We start from the raw sequence: 20,299 nt of genomic DNA, 5'->3' as shown, positions 1-20,299 counted from the left end.
AACAGGTTGGTATACTTCAGCAGCTATAATATGTGAAGAATCTTGAGAAAGTTACTCTTTTGTTTTTCTTTATTACAGTTCCTAGAATCCCTTCAACAATTTGGCTAGAAAGTACTGGAAAATCTGCCCTGCCCCAATAACCCTTTAATTCTCCACAGTGCCCGATATGTTGCTCTCAGGAATTACAGGAAATTAAAATGTGTAGCCAGGTCTAGCTGCCCTGCTCATAAGTGAGACTATCTGCCCACCCAGGCTTGCAAATCTTCCAGGGCTCACAAACAGGATAAAGGTCCTACTAGAAGCAAATCCACCCACTACCACATCTGGCCTTCATGGTGTAACAGGGATGGAAGTGGGCAGATTTTTGATGAAGAGGGTTTTTTAAAAAGGTATTGCCAGTTGTGGGTGGGAGAAGGTAATATATTTGTACCAGGGTCATCCATCTCTAATATACATGGGAGGGGGAAGTAGTCTATCAGCCATGAAGCTTACAGCTTGGCCTTGGGCAAGCCGCTCTACCTACCTAACCTACCTCACAGGGCTATTGAGAGGATAATGTGGGATAATCCTATGCGTGCTACCTGAAGCTTTTTGATGGAAGGATGGTGATAAGAAAAGCTCTTTGTGAAAGATGAGTCTCCAGTCTCTTTGGAAGAGCCTCCCTCTTCCCTCCCATTTAGAAGAGGAATCAAATGAAAACTGAAATATTTTTAATTTTTTTATTAACTTCCCATTGCCCTTAATTATATCCAACCTTAATTATATCTACCTTCAATACCCTTTTTTGGCCTGTACTAGAAGATGTTAAATACTCTGCTATTGGTTGAGACACAGCAGTCTTGTTTAAAAACCTTGTTTTAAAAGCCTTAATAATAAGCCATTTTTGAAAGTTGCAGTAAAGCTTGTAGGGCGTATGTATGTTTTATAGGAAGTCTATAAAATAAAGATCAATCGATACAAATAGGTTTCACATGCTTCCAGTAAAACGCACTCAGTGAAACACCTCTGAGCAAGAGCGTGTTACAAAGAACTTGAGTTTGTAATAGATTTTTAGATCACACCACCTTTCACAGATGAAAAATGAGACGTGTGGTACCAGCAAATTATTAGTCAATATAGCAAGAATTATAATTATGAGGAAGAACACGAGTCAAAAGAGACTGCAGCAATTTGCTTTTGCCTGAGATTACAGGACAGAGGAAGATTTCATATTTTCCTCTCCTCCCTGCTGAGCTGAATGCACACTGAGTTGCTGTGAGTTTTCCAGGCTGTATGGCCAGGTTTCAGAAGCATTCTCTCCTGACATTTTGCCCACATCTATGGCACGTATCCTCAGAGGTTATGAGGTCTGTTGGAAACTAGGCAAGTGAGCTTTATATATCTGTGGAATGTCCAGGGTGGGAGAAAGAACTTGTCTGCTCGAGGCAGGGGTGAATGTTGCAATTGACCACCTTGATTAACACTGAATGGCCTTGAAGTATGGCTGCTTGCTGCATGGGGAAATTCTTTGTTGGGAGGTGTTAGCTGGCCGATAGTTTCATGCCTGAAATTCCCGTTTTCTGAGTGTTGTTCTTTATTTACTGTCCTGGATAGGTCCAGCTAACACACCAAGGATTCCCTCAGGCAGAAAGCAGCTGCAAGGCTATTCAGTGCTAATCAAGCTTGCCAATTGCAACATTCACACATGCCTCAAACCATCAAGAGTTCTTTCTCCCACCCTGGACAGATATATAAACCCCACTTGCCTAGTTTCCAACAGTCCTCATCCCTACTCTAAACCAGAGTTTAATTTCTGGAGTTTAATTTTCTGAACTAGAATGGTCAGTGAGGGATTCTGGGATTTGTAAGGCAAACAATATCACTTGGAGGCTCTGCTCTAAAACAGAAGACAGTTGGTTGTCCTTAGCAAAATGAACACAGAGGCAAATAACGAATAGCAAAATTCTGCTTGTTTCTTTGAGTAAGAGAAAAGAAGCAAACCTAAATGTTTGCTGAACAGCTGCAAAGAAAGCTCTCTCACACTGGCATGAATTTGCCACTTCCGTAGCACTTGTACTCCGTCTCGTACATGCGGGGCACACACATGATCTCCACCACCGGCACCCGGCAGGAGACGGTGGGTGGCTTCTCCACCGGGCAGTAGCGGTCCCAGGAGCGCTTGTGATCATTGGGAGGCTGGTAGGAGGCTTTGGTCAGGCTGAGCAGGCCAAGGTGGGGAACCGCAGGAATATTGGGGGGCAGGCGGGGTACCCGGGTGGATTTGCGAAACAGTTGGATGTCTCGCATTGGCCCAGGTTGACGGATCAAAGGGTGGGAATACCATGCCGGTGGGTTCTCCTTATTGTAGTCAAGTACTTCGTGCCTGCAGGAGAGGGAAAAGGGAGGAGGGGTAGAACCAGAGCTCTTGCTTCCTCCCAAAGAGGATTAAACCAGAGTAGCCTAGGATTATGAATGCCTAGAGGGAGACATGCGGCTGCTTAACAAATAAACCTCAAAGATACTTCTTGGGAAACAAAGGAGCATTGCAGATGTGCTTCTTAATTTGTTTAAAGGTTCTAACCCAAGCATGGGCAAACTTGGGCCCTCCAGGTGTTTTGGACTTCAGCACCCACAATTCCTAACAGCCGGTAGGCTGTTAGGAATTGTGGGAGCTGAAGTCCAAAACACCTGGAGGGCCCAAGTTTGCCAATGCCTGTTCTAACCTCGAAAATGTGTGGGCTATGCCTTCCAAAATCACAGAACTCTGAGCAGTTGGTGGATTAGATCCAGGGTTGAAAATCGTGTGTTCCTCCAAATGTTGTTGAAACTGCAAGTGTCAGAAATGTATCTCTATTTGTGTCTTCTGAACTATGCACAAGTTTTATAATCTCAATCATGTTTATTCAGACTCCACTTTGTCTCTTTCTTTTCATAACTCAACACCCACGGATTTTGTAAACTTTTCTTCACAGGGGATTGCTCTAGCATTCTAGCTAAACATGAGCTAACAATGCGACATGGCAGCAAAAAAGCCTGCAAAAATAGGAGTATAGTGCCTAGATCCAGGAACACATGCTACCCCTCTATTCTGCCTTGGTCAGACCAAACCTGGAATACTGTGTCCAGTTCCAGGCACCATAATTGAAGGGAGATGTTGACAAACTGGAATGTGTCCAGAGGAGGGCAACTAAAATGATCAAGGGTCTGAAGAACAAGCCCTATGAGGAGAGGCTTAAAGAACTGGGCATGTTCAGCCTGCACAAGAGAAGGCTGAGAGGAGACATGATGAAGGCCATGTATAGATATGTGAAGGGAACTCACAGGAAGGAGGGAGAAAGCTTGTGTTTTGCTGCCTTGGAGACTAGGAAGCGGAACAATGGCTTCAAACTACAGAAAAGGAGATTCCACCTGAACATTAGGAAGAACTTTCTAACTGTGAGAGCTGTTCAGCAGTGGAACTCTCTGCCGTGGAGTGTGGTGGAGGCTCCTTCTTTGGAGACTTTTAAGCAGAGGCTGGCTGGCCATCTGTCAGGGGTGCTTTGAATGCGATTTCCTGCTTCTTGGCAGGGGGTTGGACTGGATGGCCCATGAAGTCTCTTCCAATTCTATGATTCTATGATTCTTATCAAATATTGAAATATAGTGTCCCTTCAGTCGTTTTGTAGTACTTGGCACCAGAAATTCTACCCATCTTTTGGGCAACAATACAGGATACACGAGAAGATCCTAGGTTTGAGTACTCTCTTCCCCAAGGTGAACCCAAGTAAAGATGGGATCCGAAGGGTTATATAGTGCAGAAGCACATAAAGAAAACCAGAATGAGCTTTTCCCCCCATAAAAGATATGAAAACTATGCAAGCAGTTTAGCATTGGAGAAAAATTAGCTCAGTCAGCTGGTTTTCACCCTTCATACAAATCTTCAATCCTGACACTGCAAAGCCAATGACAAAGGCACCTAATGACGTGATTTGTATAAGTTAACTCTTTTATGCAAATGGACTGATGTTAATATCTGGGCGTGATGCTAACAAGGCCTCTAACACTCATTTGCCTGGTTCACTACAAGAACCCGATCCGGATCTTCTCATTACACAAATAAGGAAAACCTTTATGTAGGATTTGAAATGATATTCTGTATAAGGTAAAGGTTTCCCCTGACGTTAAGTCTAGTCGTGTCTGACTCTGGGGGTTGGTGCTCATCTCCATTTCTAAGCCGAAGAGCCGGCGTTGTCCGTAGACACCTCCAAGGTCATGTGGCCAGCATGACTGCATGGAGCGCTGTTACAGGAGGATATTCTGTATAGGTGTGTATAATCAACTGAGCTCAGCAGGTGATGTTAGAAAAACATAATGTATAAAACGGAACAGGCCAAGGGCAGAGAGTGATGGAAATGCTACTTACTTTGTAAAGGGATGGAAGTCTCGAGTGGTGACAGACATATATGGTTCATTGAGCCGCAAAACTGCCTTGTCCCGGACATAGAAGGGTTTGCCGGCCATCTCTTCATTCCGTGTGCTGGCCACAATGGACTGCAAGAGAACAAAGCGCCACTATTGCAGGAAGAATCTGGGTGCTGGCATTCCCACCACATTAGAGGAAACAGTTGGGAAGGTGGCTGACTCCAAGCGAATGCTGCCTAATGGAATACCAGTGTTACCTTGGATGCTCCATCTGTATGATGCGCAGCCAGTCCAAAGGGCTGAGGTCCAGCATGAAAGGTGGGCTCTTGTGGCAGGTTGGGCCAGCCTGGGAAGCGGTCCTTCATCTCACTTTTCTGGTTGCCCGGAGTCAGTGGGAACCTCCATGCTCTCTGCTTCAGCTGTTGAGAAGAAAAACCACTGGGAGAGCTGGGGGTGGGTTCACTACAAAATGGTCAGGTTGGCAATAGTAAGGCTCAGGAGTTACCAGTTCTACACTGCAAGCCCAGCACTGGGAAGAAACAAGATACAGTAGAGTCTCACTTATCCAGCACTCACTTATCCAACGTTCTGGATTATGCAACACATTTTTGTAGTCAATGTTTTCAATACATCGTGATATTTTGGTGCTAAATTCGTAAATACAGTAATTACTACATAGCATTACTGCGTATTGAACTACTTTTTCTGTTAAATTTGTTGTAAAACATGATGTTTTGGTGCTTAATTTGTAAAATCATAACCTAATTTGATGTTTAATAGGCTTTTCCTTAATCCCTCCTTATTATCCAACATATTCGCTTATCCAACGTTCTGCTGGCCCGTTTATGTTGGATAAGTGAGATTCTACTGTATATGAAACAAGTTCCTGCAGGTGAAGATTAGTAATGGGAACATTATGAAGTTATTTTTCCAAGTGGGAATGAGGTTTCTTTACAGGTAGAAGTACTTATTCTACAAGTTGCCTTTAAAGGGTACTTTAAAAGGTATTTTGACTAAATTTTTCCCAAATGCTATGCTGTTCTCTTACTCCACTTTCAAGCAACAAGCTCTAGATGAGAAACAGATGTGAAGAAACCAAAATAATCTACCATCATAAATTACATTCGCTTGCCACTATGTGTGAAAAAAAAATACTGAATAAGACATACAATCATATAATCTGAAAGCTGGAACGGATAAGGAGCATTTAGTTCAATCCACACTTTTAAACATTCACTGATATTCTGTATATTACATTTGGCAAACACTAATGTTTGTTTGTTTATTTATTTACCATATTTATATCCCGCCCTTCTCACTCAAAGCAGCCTTGCAGATAGGCAACAATTCAGTGCCATATAAAACAAACAATCAACAATCAAACAACATTAAAATCATAAAATTAAAACATCTTAGCAACAACATTTAAAAACCAAACAGTCCAAAATTGTAATCCAGAGCCATTCCAGTTGTCAATTGCACATATTCCATATCCATTTCTAGTATGGCATTACTTTACTGACCAAAGACTTGGTCCCATAACCATGTCTTCACTTTCTTTCTGAAGGCCAAGAGGAGGGGGCGCTGATCTGATTTCACCGGGGAGGGAGTTTCTGGGGAGGGGCCACCACTGAAAAGGCCCTGTCTCTCGTCCCCACCAACCGTACCTGCGAAGGAGGCGGGACCAAGAACAGGGCCTCCCCGGAATATCTTAACCACTGAGATGGTTCACAGGGGAGATGCATTCGGATAGGCAAACTGGGCTGGAACTGTTTAGGGCTTTATAAGCTAAAGCCAGCACTTTTAACTGTGCTCTGCAGCAGACTGGCAGCCAGTGGAACTGACACAACTGGAGAGTTGTATGCTCCATGTATGCTGCCTCCTGTTGGACCAATTTGAGCTTCCAAACAGTCTTCAAACTCAACCCCAGGTAGAACGTGTTGCAGTAGTCAATACAGGATGTAACAGGAATGTGTTTAGAAAAGCTTCATACTCCTTAACTGCTTAGCCTCTTTAAATTTAAGATAATAAGAGATCAGAGAATATCTCTGGGGGCCGGGCTGTGGCGCAGGCTGTTGAACAGCTGCAATAAATCACTCTGACCATGAGGTCATGAGTCCGAGGCCAGCCCGTGGCGGGGTGAGCACCCGTCAATTAAAAAATATAAAGCCTCTGCTCGTTGCTGACCTAGCAACCCAAAAGATAGTTGCATCTATCAAGTAGGAAATAAGGTACCATTTATAAAAAAAAGTGGGGAGGCAAGTTTAACTAATTTACGACCTGGAATGAGGAAATGCCGTCAGAGTGGATGATGAAGCAGCTGCTCCCCCCTGTGGCCAGAATCGAAGATTCCCTCAGGAGAAGGTTAAATTGCCTCTGCGTCTGTCTGTCTCGGTCTGTTTGATGTGTTTATGGGCATTGAATGTTTGCCCTATATGTGTATAATGTGATCCACCCTGAGTCCCCTTCGGGGTGAGAAGGGCGGAATATAAATACTGTAAATAAATAAATAAATAAATAAACTCGGGGTGCCATGTAACATTTATCCTTATTTCAATTATGCAAATATTTGGGTGGTTTATCCCACTCCAGAAGCCCTTTCTTGTTGCACAATTAAAGCAACGAAAAACCATACCGAGAGCCATAGTTCCATCCCATGGAATCCCACAATTGGTCATATAGGGAAGAGTGGTCTACACTCAGTTTTCTGGAGAAAAATAACATTATGTAACACGATTTTTGTTCCTGGGTTATACATATCATTTATAAATTGGTTCTATCATAAAAACACAGAAAAGTTTATTAAACTGAAAAAACTTTGTTTTTGCAGAACATCCTGCAACACGTTTTGCTATAGTTTTTTTAATCTCAACCAATTCAACATAGTTTGTGGCAGCAACAAAAACAAAGTTTCTGGGGTATAACAACTACTTTCAAAGTAAGTACTACACAATTAAACAGGAAATAACACTTTCAAATTGGGAACAGATTTTTTTCCAAAGTTTGTCACATAGTGTAATTTTCAGTAAATACCAAGGGTTACTTTCCTTGAAGCAAGTGAAGGCATCTTCTGCTAAGAACTACGAGGATCACCTCTCTGCGTGGGTTTATTTAGTGACCTAGAGACAAGCTACTTTGCAGTATCTTAGTCTCAGGGGAAGTTATTTTTGAACTCTTAGCAGTCACTTTCAGGCTACATCTGCTGTGTTTTGAATCATTTTTGGCACTATGATGGAGTTGAATGACTTCCTTGATGCCAAGGATATTGAACGGATAGGTGTTTCTGCACTTTCCTTCTGAAATGCCAGAATTAAGCATGATTGTGTTCTCTGGTCACCTTTGGCTCACAAAACACACAGTATGAAGCCACCAAGAGATTATAATGCCAACAGTATCAGTCTAACAACTTCCTGTTGATCAACAACCTTGCCAGTACTTTATCTTTTCTATCTTGTTTTCCACACAGTTACTGATGATGACCCCAGCAGCTGCCAGAGTAAAATGACGCTTTTGAGTGTTTGCTAGAAAGCTGTGTAATGCTAAACGATGGCTTGAACATCCTTGAATCCTCACTGAGAGATAGAGAATGGATTAGGTGATCATCAAGATAACAGCAAATATGTATTTTCCTTGATGTCAGATGAAGGGCCAACGACACTAGTACCTTGGTAAACAACACTCTTCAGGCTGTTGTAAAGTCTAAAGGCCAGAGACCTGTATAAAAGAAGGGCCCCTGGTATGCAAAGGGCTTCTCGCTTCAGCCCAAAATGTCAACAAAGACTTCTCCTAGCTCTCTTTAGCCCAATGGACTGGAAAACAAAAAAAGTGGCAAGAATTTTTGGAGCCTGTGCAAAAGTGCTGAGAACTTCTAATAAAGTTCAGCATGTTGTCATTTGAGATCTTTAGATAAGGGTTTGTCAAAGAGCAACCTCCCATGTTGTTTTTGCAGTCTGCAGCTCCTCTAGTCTCACTAGAATCATATTTCTGTGATCCAAAGAGTGAAATAATTCATATGGAAGCTTGCAAGTATATAATTTAGACTTTTAAAAAAGGTAGCAAAGCTTCCATGCACTACATAATATCAACAAATACTTATTTTTTCCAAACCAGAAGTGGACTTGTACCAACTTCCACTTTTCTTGGCTTTTCTTGGGCAGGGGAAGTCATTTTGGCAGTTCTTAAGGTCCTCAAAAGTGTCAGCCCCCTTCTACACTGCCATGCAAAATCCAGTTTATCTGCTTTGAACTGGATTATATGGCAGTGTAGACTCATATAATCCACTTCAAAGGAGATACAGTAGAGTCTCACTTATCCAACACTCGCTTATCCAACGTTCTGGATTATCCAACACATTTTTGTAGTCAATGTTTTCAATACATCATGATATTTTGGTGCTAAATTCGTAAATACAGTAATTTCTACATAGCATTACTGTGTATTGAACTACTTTTTCTGCCAAATTTGTTGTATAACATGATGTTTTGGTGCTTAATTTGTAAAATCATAACCTAATTTGATGTTTAATAGGCTTTTCCTTAATATCTCCTTATTATCCAACATATTCGCTTATCCAACGTTCTGCCGGCCTGTTTACGTTGGATAAGTGAGACTCTACTGTAATGTGGATTATCTGCTTTCATAATCCAGATTACATGGCAGTGTTAAAGGAGCATTAGGAGCAGAAAAATGCTCCTAAGCCCACTGCAGTTGTCCAACCCACTAAGACTATGACCCCCAACTTTGGAGGGTATGGAATCAGAGATATTGGGACTCCTGCCTCTCTCACCCCCTTGTTTTTCATTTTCCTGCTCTTGGTACAACTAGAGGAAGCTGATCTGGGCAAGTAAAACCAGACAAAAAGCTTAGGAAATTCAGACATACTTAGTCTTCTCTGACCCTTTCCCAATCTCATGTGGTTACAGAGCATACCAACTCTTTCACTGGATAGCGGGAAAGTAGTAATTTCCTGCAACTTGAATCCATTGCTCTGTGACCTAGTCTCTAGAACAGCAGAAAACAAGCCTGCTCCCTCCTCAATGCGGCACCCTTTCAAATATTTACACGTAGCTATCATGTATCCTCTTAACCTTTTCTTCTCCAAGGTAAGGACAACCTGCTCCTCATAGGGCTTGCCTATACAGGCAGTCCCCAAGTTACACAGGGAAGGATAAACACCTCTGTGGTGTTTGTTTCGCTGTCTGTGCCCGGTCGGAAAATTTCACCTCACTTTCTGTCACTGTGAGAATTGGATTTTGCCAAATTTGGCTTGTTGTGGAAAGAAGGATTGCTGACAAAGCTTCAGTGGAGACACCTTTTCCCCATGATAACTCTTCCAGGAGTGAATTTCCCTTCCTAGGGGAAGATTTATCTCATTTTGTGTTGACTGACTTAACTATGTAAATCGGATGTTTGTAATTTGGGGACTGCCTGTATTCTATTTCTCTGGAGACAAGGATCCCACCTCCTTTTTTATTTTCGCACAATGTAAACATTACATTTTCCATACCCAGGCCTTACTACTCACCATCCCTCAAAAGAGTCTCTTACCTTCTCTTTCAAATCTTTAATATAGTGGACACTGTTGTGTGCGTCAGCAACAAAGTGCCGGTCATGAGCCAGGACCCGGCTGTGGTTCTTGGGACAATAGGCAAGCTGCGAGGTGGTTGTCAAGCGGGGAATAATCTCATCTCGGTAGCCTTTCTCAGAGCCAGGGGGCAAGGGCTCCTGGACTGTAGACTGACAATGGGGACACACACACAAACACACAAAAGAGCAATGATGGTCTAAAAGTGTGTCGAGAGAAGTTACAAGTCTAACAAAGGTATTCTGAAGAAATGACCCAACATCCTAGTTCTCTTATTCAAACATGTGTATGCTGTTAATTTTTATCTACGTGTTTAGTAAGCCATCTTGAGTCTTACATTCAAAACAGGGAGATAAATAAATGTAATAATAATAATACCGATATGTAACATGGCATTTGTTCCTGGGCTATATATGTCATTTCCTGATTGGTTCTATCATAAAAACATGGAAAAGGTTTATTAAACTGCAAAAAAATTGTTTTTGCAGGACATTCTGCAGTACATTTTGCTACAGATTTTTAATGAATATCTTGCAGCATCTCAACCAATTCAACATAGTTTGTGGCAGCCACAAAAGTTACGTTTCTGGAGGATAACAATGATTTTCAAAGTACAGTAGAGTCTCACTTATCCAACACTTGCTTATCCAACGTTCTGGATTATCCAACGCATTTTTGTAGTCAATGTTTTCAATACATCATGATATTTTGGTGCTAAATTCATAAATACAGTAATTACCACATAGCATTACTGCATATTGAACTACTTTTTCTGTCAAATTTGTTGTGTAACATGATGTTTTGGTGCTTAATTTGTAAAATCATAGCCTAATTTGATATTTAATAGGCTTTTCCTTAATCCCTCCTTATTATCCAACATATCCGCTTATCCCACGTTCTCCTGGCCCGTTTATGTTGGATAAGTGAGACTCTAGGTCAGGGGTCCCCAAACTAAGGCCCGGGGGCCGGATGCGGCCCTCCAAGGTCATTTACCTGGCCCCCGCCCTCAGTTTTATAATATAATATTTTATATCATTTTAAATAATATATTGTATATACATATAATATTGATAATAATATAATGTTATACAATATAATACTAATAATACCATATAATAATATTAATTATATGTTATAAATTACATATAATATTACAGTATCGTGGTATAGTTCAATATAGTAATATATAATGCTAATATTGTGCTATGCTAATAATATAATATATTGTATGTGCATACAGCTTCTCTGAGTCCCCTTTGGGGTGAGAAGGGCGGGATATAAATGTAATAAATAAATGTAATAAATGAATAAATAAATAATTTTAGACTTAGGCTCGCCCAAAGTCTGAAATGACTTGAAGGCACACAACAACAACAATCCTAATTAACTTGACTATCTCATTGACCAGAAGCAGGCCCACACTTCCCATTGAAATCCTGATAGATTTATGTTGGTTACAATTGTTTTCATTTTTAAATATTGCATTGTACTTTCATTGTTGTTGTTGTTTTGCACTACAAATAAGACATGTGCAGTGTGCATAGGAATTTGTTCGTTTTTTTCCCTCCAAATGATAATTCGGCCCCTCCACAGTCTGAAGGATTGTGGACCGGCCCTCTGATTTAAAAGTTTGAGAACCCCTGATCTAGGTAAAGGTTTTCCCCTGACGTTAAATCCAGTCGTGACCGACTCTGGGGGTTGGTGCTCATCTCCATTTCTAAGCCGAAGAGCCGGCGTTGTCCGTAGACACCTCCAAGGTCATGTGGCCGGCATGACTACATGGAGCGCCGTGAGACTCTACTGTACACAAAACTATGATTCCATAGCCTTAAGTCTTGGAAGTTAAAGTGGTATGAAACTGCATTAATCCTGCAGTGTTGAGGCACCCTCTCCTCCTCCCATCTGCTCACACGTGCATAAGGCGGCAGCAAAGGCAACGGGGGGATATAGTTGAGGCCCACTCCGCTGCTGGTCAGCTTCCAGTCCTGCCGGCGTCCCTGGAAGGGCACCAGGGCCCCGGGCTCGGCTTCCCAGTGGACGGGGATGGCGTCCGCCATGGCGCCGCCTGCTTTTGGGCCATGGTTGCGGGCTGCTACTAGTCAAGGCACCGAGAAGGGAGGGCCCGGGCAAAGGGGCGTGGCCGTGGAGCCTTGGTGACAATCGTTGCCATGGGGACAGGAACGCTCAGCAGCCCAGCGCCTCATCCCGTCCTTTGTGAGCCCGGGAAAAGGGGCGGAGCCTTAGAAACAGCAGCCGGGATGCCTGCATTCATTGGTAGACAAGAGAGGCGTGTAGAGCCCAGTCGGTGCTATTGACACTAGTCAAAGGCAAGGCAGTAGACTCTCAATGCGCCGGAACTCAAGCAACTAAAACTCTCAAGCAAATTAATAAATAATAATAAAAATTACAGTAACTTCGGAATTTTTTTGCCTGATCAACAACGCAGTGCAATTACACATTTGGGCCATTAGGTGGCACTCAAGGCCAGAGCATGCTATCCATTATGTTGTCCCAGTAAAAGCAATGGGACCCACTGAGCCTCCATGGGAGGACTGAGGGCCCTTCCACACAGCCATATAATCAAAATATAAAGGCAAAAAAATCCCATAACATCTGCTTTGAACTGGGTTATCTGAGCCTACACTGTGTTGTCGAAGACTTTCATGGACAGAATCACTGGATTTTGTGAGTTTTCCGGGCTGTATGGCCATGTACCAGAAGTATTCTCTCCAGACGTTTCGCCCACATCGATGGCAGGCATCCTCAGAGGTTGTGAGGTCTGTGGGAAACTAGGCAAGTGGGGTTTATGTATCTGTGGAATGTCCAGGGTGGGAGAAAGATCTCTTGGCTGCTTGAGGCAAGCGTGAATGTTGCAATTAATGACCATGATTAGCATTGAATGGAACCCCGGTGGCGGAGTGCGTTAAAGCACTGAGCTGGAGACCGAAAAGTCCCAGGTTCAAACCCCGGGAGCGGCGTGAGCGCCCGCTGTTAGCTCCAGCTCCTGCCAACCTAGCAGTTCGAAAACATGCCAATGTGAGTAGATCAATAAGTACCGCTCTGGCGGGAAGGTAACGGCTCTCCATGCAGTCATGCCGGCCACATGACCTTGGAGGTGTCTACGGACAACGCCGGCTCTTCTGCTTAGAAATGGAGATGAGCACCAACCCCCAGAGTCAGACATGAGTGGACTTAACGTCAGGGGAAACCTTTACCTTAGCATTGAATACCCTTGCAGCTTCAAAGCCTGGCTTCTTCCTGCCTGTGGGAATCCTTTGCTGGGAGGTGTTATTGTTACTTGGTTATTTCTTGTCTGGAAGTCCCTTGTTTTTTTTAGTGTTGCTCTTTATTTACTGACCTGATTTTAGAGGGTTTTTTTAATACTGGTAACCAGATTTTGTTCATTTCATGCTTTTCTCCTTTCTGTTGAAATTGTCCACAGGCTTGTGGATTTCAGTAGCTTATTTGTGTAGTCTGACATGATAGTTGTGAGAGTGATCCAGCATTTCTGTGTTCTCAAATAATATGCTGTGTCCAGGTTGGCTCATCAAGTGCTCTGCTATGGATGACTTTTCTGGCTGAAATAGTCTGCAGTGCTTTTCAAGTTCCTGGGCCCCTTCTACACTTCCATATAAAATTCAGATTATCTGCTTTGAACTGGATTATATGGCAGTGTAGACCCATATAATCTGGTTCAAAGCAGATAATGTGGATTGTCTGCTTTGATAATCTGAATTATATGGAAGTGTAGAAGGGGCCTGAGTAAATCAGCCTCTGTACATGGCATTCACTGCCCTTGCAAAGGCCTTTGGCACAGTGAATTGCAATGCTCTCTGGACTAAATTGGGTGCCCTGGTAAATCCTGCAGTTTCAACATGATGGCAACAGTCTCGCACAGCAATGGCTCCCAAAGTGACTCATTTAAATTGGGATTAGGTGTCAAACAGGGATGCATTATTGCCCCAACCTTATTTTCCATCTTCATTGCTATGATTCTGTACCTTGTTGTTGGGAAGCTTTCCATCAATGTGGAAATCACCTATCGGACAGATGACAAGCATTTTAACCTCAGCAGACTGAAAGCCAAAACCAAGGTCACAGCAACATCTGTTATAGAACTTGTTATAGAACTCCAATATGCTGATGATAATGTAGTCTGTGCTCATTCAGAAGAAGACTCACAAGCCACTCTAAACACATTTGTAGAAGCATATGAGAAGCTCGGCCTCCCACTGAACATAAGGAAAAAAATCAAAGTGCTCTTTCAGCAGGCACCAGACAATCCCTCTGCAATGGCAGAAATATAACTACACGGTGTAACACTAGGAAATGTTGACCATGGCAGCAGCCTCTCTATAAAAGTTGACATTGACACCAAAAATAAAACAGTCTGAGCTTTGTGAGTGTAGCATTTTCCCAAATGAGGCAGAGAGTGTTGAAGCTCAGGGCATTCGTAGGGATACCAAGATGCTTGTTTATAAAGCTATTGTCCACCCAACTCTGATATACGCCTGTGAAATATGGACTATCTACGTACAATATTCATTCTCAACTTTTGGAAGAATTCCATCAGCATTGCCTTTGAAAAATCCTGCAAATCTCTTGGGAAGACAGGTGGACAAATGTCAACATGCTGGAAGGAGCAAAGATCACCAGCACTGAAGCAATGATCCTACACCATCAACTTCACTAAACCAGCCAATCAACATCTCCTAAAGCTACTATTTTATTCTCAACTCAAGAAGGGAAAATGGAATGTCATTGGACAGCAAAAGAAATTTACAGACTGTAAAGAATAGATCTCTGTTGTCATTTATGGACCCACCGCCAAGACTCTACCCTTGGAAGACATTCAAGCTCAGCCCTGAGTGATAGCCTGTGATGATTCGATGATGGATATAGTTTTGGTAGACAGAACGAAAGGATGATAAAAATATAAAACCTCTACTTACTTTAGTTATTTTACTTTAGTTATTTTTTAAAGTAAACTAGTTTACTTTAGTTATTTTAAGGTGTCAGGACTTTCTGTTATAATTGAAAGATGAATATCAGACTACTTCAAAACAGGATTGTTTTTCTAACTTGACTGGATAAAAAAAATGACAAAACAATTTCAGGTTTAGGAGAAAAATGCCAAGTGATAGTTAACTTCTACCTAGGCACATAGTGTGAATACAGGAACAGGTTAAACACTTTTCTTTTTGAGAGAGGACAGGAGAAAACTGATATTCAGCAGTCCTGCTTTCTTTCTGTTACTTATTAGCATCTTGCCATCTTTTGTTTTTACACTTGTATTATTTTTAACCTTGCTTGTAAGCCTGCACTCATACTTAACTTCAGCCTCCTGGCTAAATATACTAGCTTGTTTCCTCCTCCTTGGTGCTTTGTTTCTTCCTCTCGGTCTTATAAATGCCCTCTTTTAAGCTCAGCTCATCTGAAAGCTCTTTATGGAGCCACCTCCTTTTGTTCAGACATTTCCCATTTTGCCCTCTTACTGGAATTGTTTGCAGCTGTGCCTTCAGCCTCTCACCTTTAAGACCTGACATCCATCATGTGCTCCCTTTTCTTTAAATATTTTTGACCATAGTATTCCTGAAGCCTATTGAGAGTTACTTTCTCAAAGTTCAGGTTGCACATTTATTTAACCTTTCCAGGAGGACATGGCCGCTTCCACTATTCCTTCTCATTGACATGTTCTCCCTGTTATTGAAGATCAAAGACAGCCATTCCTTCTTATTTTTTTCCCCTCTCCTGGAAAATGAAAACAAGGAATTTATAGAAGTATACATTCTTAACATAGTTTGCAGAAAGAAAATGCAGAAAGAAAGAGAGAATATTAATGGGAAATTACTCTTATACCAAAAGGTATAAGAGTAATTTCCCATTAATATTCTCTCTTTCTTTCTGCATTTTTTAACATTTGGCATTATGTTCCAGAAAAACACCATCCGAGTATTCAGTCTGGCTTGGAAGTCTGTTGTAGATCCCAAGACTGATGTCAGTATTTTCTTTCCTGCAATTTTTACTCAAATGCTTGTATTTCTTCAATGTTCCATGGGTCACCTTAGAGGAATACACATCTTTTTACATGTAATACTACTCTCCCTTTCTTCCTGCTAAGTCTGTATGTATATGAGTGTGTGTGTGTGTGTGTGTGTATGTGTGTGTGTGTAGACACACACACACACACATGCCTGTTGCATTTGAAAGAGATATAGGAGTCTTCGGACCCTTCCACACAGCCATATAACCCAGAATATCAAGGCAGAAAATCCCACAATATCTGCTTTGAACCAGGTTATCTGAGTCCATACTGCCATATATTCCAATTCAAAACAGAAAATATGGGATTTTATTCAGCTGTGTGGAAGGGACCATACGTGGAACATGAATCAACAGTGTGATATGGCAACTAAAAAAAGCCAATGCAATTCTAGGCTGTGTCAAAAAGAGTACAGTGTCCGGATCAAGGGAAGAAATGGTGCCCTTCTATTTTGCTGTGGTCAGACCTCACCTGGAATACTGTATCCAGTTGTGTAGAATTTCTCCGAATTAAGCAGAGAGTGTTTGAGGATCAGGACATCCATAGAGATACCAAGGTGCTTGTCTATAAAGCTATTGTCCTCCCAACCCTGCTATACGCCTGCAAAATGTGGACTGTCTACAGATGTGACACTCAACTCCTGGAAAGATTCTATCAGCGTTGCCTCCAAAAAATCCTGCAAATCTCTTGGGAAGACAGGTGGACAAATGTCAGTGTGCTGGAAGAAGCAAAGATCACCAGCATTTAAGCGATGCTCCTATGCCATCAACTCCACTGGACTGGGCTCGTTGTCCGAATGCCTGATCACTGTCTCCTAAAGCAGTTACTATACTCCAAACTCAAGAACGGAAAACGTAATGTTGGTGGACAGGAAAAGAGATTTAAAGATGGGCTTAAAGCCAACCTTAAAAACTGTGGCATAAACACTGAGAACTGGGAAGCCCTGGCCCTTGAGCACTCTAACTGGAGATCAGCTGTGACCAGCAGTGCTACAGAAGTCAAAGAGGCACGAATGGAGGGATTAAGGGAGAGACGTGCCAAGAGGAAGGCACATCAAGCCAATCCTGACTGGGACTGCCTTCCACCTGGAAACCAATGGAAGAACATGTGGGTCAAAAATAGGTCTCCACAACCACTTATGCATCCACCACCAAGACACTTGGAGGACCATCATCCTCAGGCTATGAGGGATCGCCTAAGAAGTAAGTTGTGGGCACCACAAGGATATTGACATGCTGCTATGTGACCAAAGAAGGGCAACCGAAGTAATCAAATATTTGAAAACCAAGCCCCATGAGGAATGGGTTAGGGAATGGCTGGATATGTTTAGCTTGGAGAAAAGAAGGCTGAAGGAGGCCATTATACACATGTTTAAATACTTGAAAGGATATTACATTGAGGAGAGGGCAAGCTTGTTTTCTGCTGCTCTGGAGATTAGAACATGTTAAAGCCATTCATGTTAAAGCCATTCTGACGCCAAGACTCATAGAAATACATTATTTCCTATCAGCTGCTGTGAGATGCAACTCGTATCTTGCCAGAGACACTTTTTCATGCAGACAATGGCCCAAGAAGTCAAATCTTTCCTGACAACATTGTCTGAGCAGCAAATTGTTTTCTTATATATTGTTGCCTTTTTTGGGATCATGAACGATGGGTCATATAACAAGTTGTGTCCCATGCTCCTTCCACTTCCTATCCAAATCTTCATAGTCACTTGTAATGCATTCAAGACTGTATGGCAGTACCACATGTTGTCATGTGATTCAGAAGGAAAAGATTATGGTCAACGGGCTTCAGGAGTTTTTGCAGCTTCTCCATCATGTCTTATCTTCTTTAAACCCAAAGTGGTAGCCAATGGACAAACAACCATCTATGAGGCATCAGCTGCCTCTCCATAGTAAATTCGCAAGAAAATAAAATTGTAGTCAATGGCCACAAATGTGATGCTGGTTCTTTGCCATTAGGAGAAAATCTGCCAGACTCCCACACCAGATAGTAAATAATGCACTCGTTTATTGGATCCATTGTTTGAACCTGTCCTTACTTTGCTATACCAAACAGATGTTCCAGCTGGAGATCGTTAAAGTCTTAAAGGACATGTTCTAAAGACTGACACATGTGAGCTAATGTGGTATAGTGGTTTGAGTGTTGGACTTTTAGCCTTTGAGTGTTGGACCATGGTTCAAATCCCCACTCAACCAGAGAAACCCATTGGATGACCTTGGGCCTATCACACTCTTGGTTTCAGGCGGAGGCAAAAGCAAGCCCCTCTGAAGAAATCTTGCCAAGAAAACCCAGTGACTTGCTTTAGGACTGCCATGTCAGAAACAACTTGAAGGCGTACAACAACAAGCTTGCATGACCAGGAGTCTATTTCCTCAGATGCAAGAAGTGTTGTCCTATGCTGGCATGTATATAGCCAGACATAAGGCTCTTCTATTTCCCATCCAGCTCCAGCACACACAATTGTCTCTGTATTTATGTATACCAACTTGGAGACTGCTTCATACCTTTGATGAAGTAGTCTGTAGTCTCCAAAAACTATAATAGATGTGTTAGTCTTTACAGTACCAGAAGACACACTGCTGTCTTTGTTACAACACTTTGTCATTTTATAATGGATTTCCATAGCTGAGCAGGAATTCGAACCCTGGTCACCACAGTGGTAGTCAAATGTTCACATTATACAATATAACATTTGAAAAAAAATCTGTTCCTGGTTTGAAAGTGTTATTTCTTGTTTATTTGTGCAGTTATTATACTCCAGAAACTTTATTTTTGTGGTTGCTTCAAACTATGTTGAATTGGTTGCGACTTTATAGGCCCTTTCTACCCAGCCCTATATCCCAGAATATCAAGGCAGAAAATCCCACATTATCTGAGTGTGGACTCAGATAACCCAGTTCAAAACAGATATTGTGGGATTTTCTGCCTTGATATTCTGGGATATAGGGCTGTGTGGAAGGGCCCCTATGAGACATGAATTGAAAATTATAGCAAAGTGTGCTGCAGAGTGTCCCACAAAAACAAAGTTTTGCAGTTTAATAAAACTTTTCTATATTTTAATGATAGAAACAATTGGGACATGATATTTATAATCTGGGGGGGGATCATGTTACATAGTGTTCTCACACCACATGGGCTCTCAACTTGATGCATCTGAGAGCTCTAAACAAGAATCTAATGGCACAGAAATGCATTCAAGACTTGGAATTGTATCCAAATCAGCGTTGTTTTGTTTAATATTTCAATGAAACAAAATGTCTAATGACAGTATGCATAATCCTCAAAATTTGCATCATACCCAATGGACTAAACTCAGCAATTTTCTGGGCAGGGGGTGGTGGGAGGGGAGTCCACACAAAGTTTGTCAGTCAGTCCCAAACTTGCTCCGAAGTGTTCAGAATATATATCTAAATCAAGTTTTGTAAAAATCTGTTTGTAAATGTGAATTAAAATGTAATCAAAAGTTACATAAATTTGAAGTGTTTCTTTGATGAATCCATTCCAAAACTTTTCTGTTTGTCCCACTAGATAACACAACAGTTTTGGTGTCTTTGATTTGAATAGCACAACACAAATGTAACTGCCTTTAATTACAGTAGAGATATATTAGCGATTCTACACTGGTGCTGCAGATAGGACTCTAAAGTTAAACTTTCAATTGTCCCTATCTAAAATCAGGATCTTCTGAAGTTACTAGTTGGCTAACACCAGATAACAATTCTTTTGATAATATGCCAAATACTGACCAGCTTCTTTGAAGTCTGGTCATAAACATGCATTCTGTCGATCTCATGGCAGCTAAAAATAAGTAATTATTTTCTGGCCAACTAGTGACATCATTGCATACTGGTTTTAGTTTGTTAAGAATGACTGCAGGTTAACTGTGGAGCAGGGACAGGGAATGCATAGCTGTCTACCAGATGTCCCATGTCACTGGCCAAGGTAGCTATGACTGATGGAAGCTGTAGTCCAAGAGCATCTGGAGGGCCACCATTTAAGTTCTCTGCATAAAGTAGTGAGATAACAGCTTCAAAAGGCATGGGGAAGAAGCAAAAAAGTCCTTTATAGCGGTTCCTTTTAAGAATGCCTGATACTCTGTCTTCCCTATGAAACAATGCACATGGAGAATGCACACTTGGCATTCCTTCCACTAACACCATACCTAGAGATATTTTAAAAGGATATTAAATATGTATATACACTCACAATATACACCAGGTGCTTGAAAGGGGTCAACAACAGTTTAATCTTTCTTCACCAATAAATGAATCCATAAACTGAAA

The 20,299-nt window shown here is 41.7% G+C and overlaps 1 protein-coding gene across 1 annotated transcript; it reads right to left on the bottom strand.

Moving 5' to 3' along the window:
- Nucleotides 1-705: 705 nt before the first annotated feature.
- Nucleotides 706-12,138, bottom strand: saxo3 (stabilizer of axonemal microtubules 3). The gene is made up of 5 exons (XM_008113594.3): nt 11,875-12,138; nt 9,928-10,116; nt 4,638-4,799; nt 4,382-4,509; nt 706-2,362 (listed from the first exon to the last, which is right to left on the bottom strand). Exons 1-5 carry the CDS (start codon nt 12,019-12,021, stop codon nt 2,017-2,019), a joined length of 972 nt encoding a protein of 323 aa, XP_008111801.1. The 5' UTR covers nt 12,022-12,138; the 3' UTR covers nt 706-2,016.
- Between the last annotated feature and the right edge of the window lie 8,161 nt (nt 12,139-20,299).

Source organism: Anolis carolinensis, chromosome 6 (genome assembly GCF_035594765.1).
Source record: "Anolis carolinensis isolate JA03-04 chromosome 6, rAnoCar3.1.pri, whole genome shotgun sequence".
Classification (NCBI taxonomy): Eukaryota; Metazoa; Chordata; class Lepidosauria; order Squamata; family Dactyloidae; genus Anolis; species Anolis carolinensis.
The sequence above is the reverse complement of the archived record's forward strand: the minus strand, read 5'-3'. Positions and strand labels throughout refer to the sequence as shown.

Bases quoted from the DNA above. Each gene is read 5' to 3' on its own strand.
- saxo3 (XM_008113594.3), bottom strand. From the start codon at position 12,021: ATGGCGGACGCCATCCCCGTCCACTGGGAAGCCGAGCCCGGGGCCCTG. The intron at 4,800-9,927 runs GTAAGAGACTCT...TCTTCTCAACAG, and splicing joins TTAAAGATTTGAAAGAGAAG to CTGAAGCAGAGAGCATGGAG. The intron at 2,363-4,381 runs GTAAGTAGCATT...CCTCTCCTGCAG, and splicing joins GACTTCCATCCCTTTACAAA to GCACGAAGTACTTGACTACA.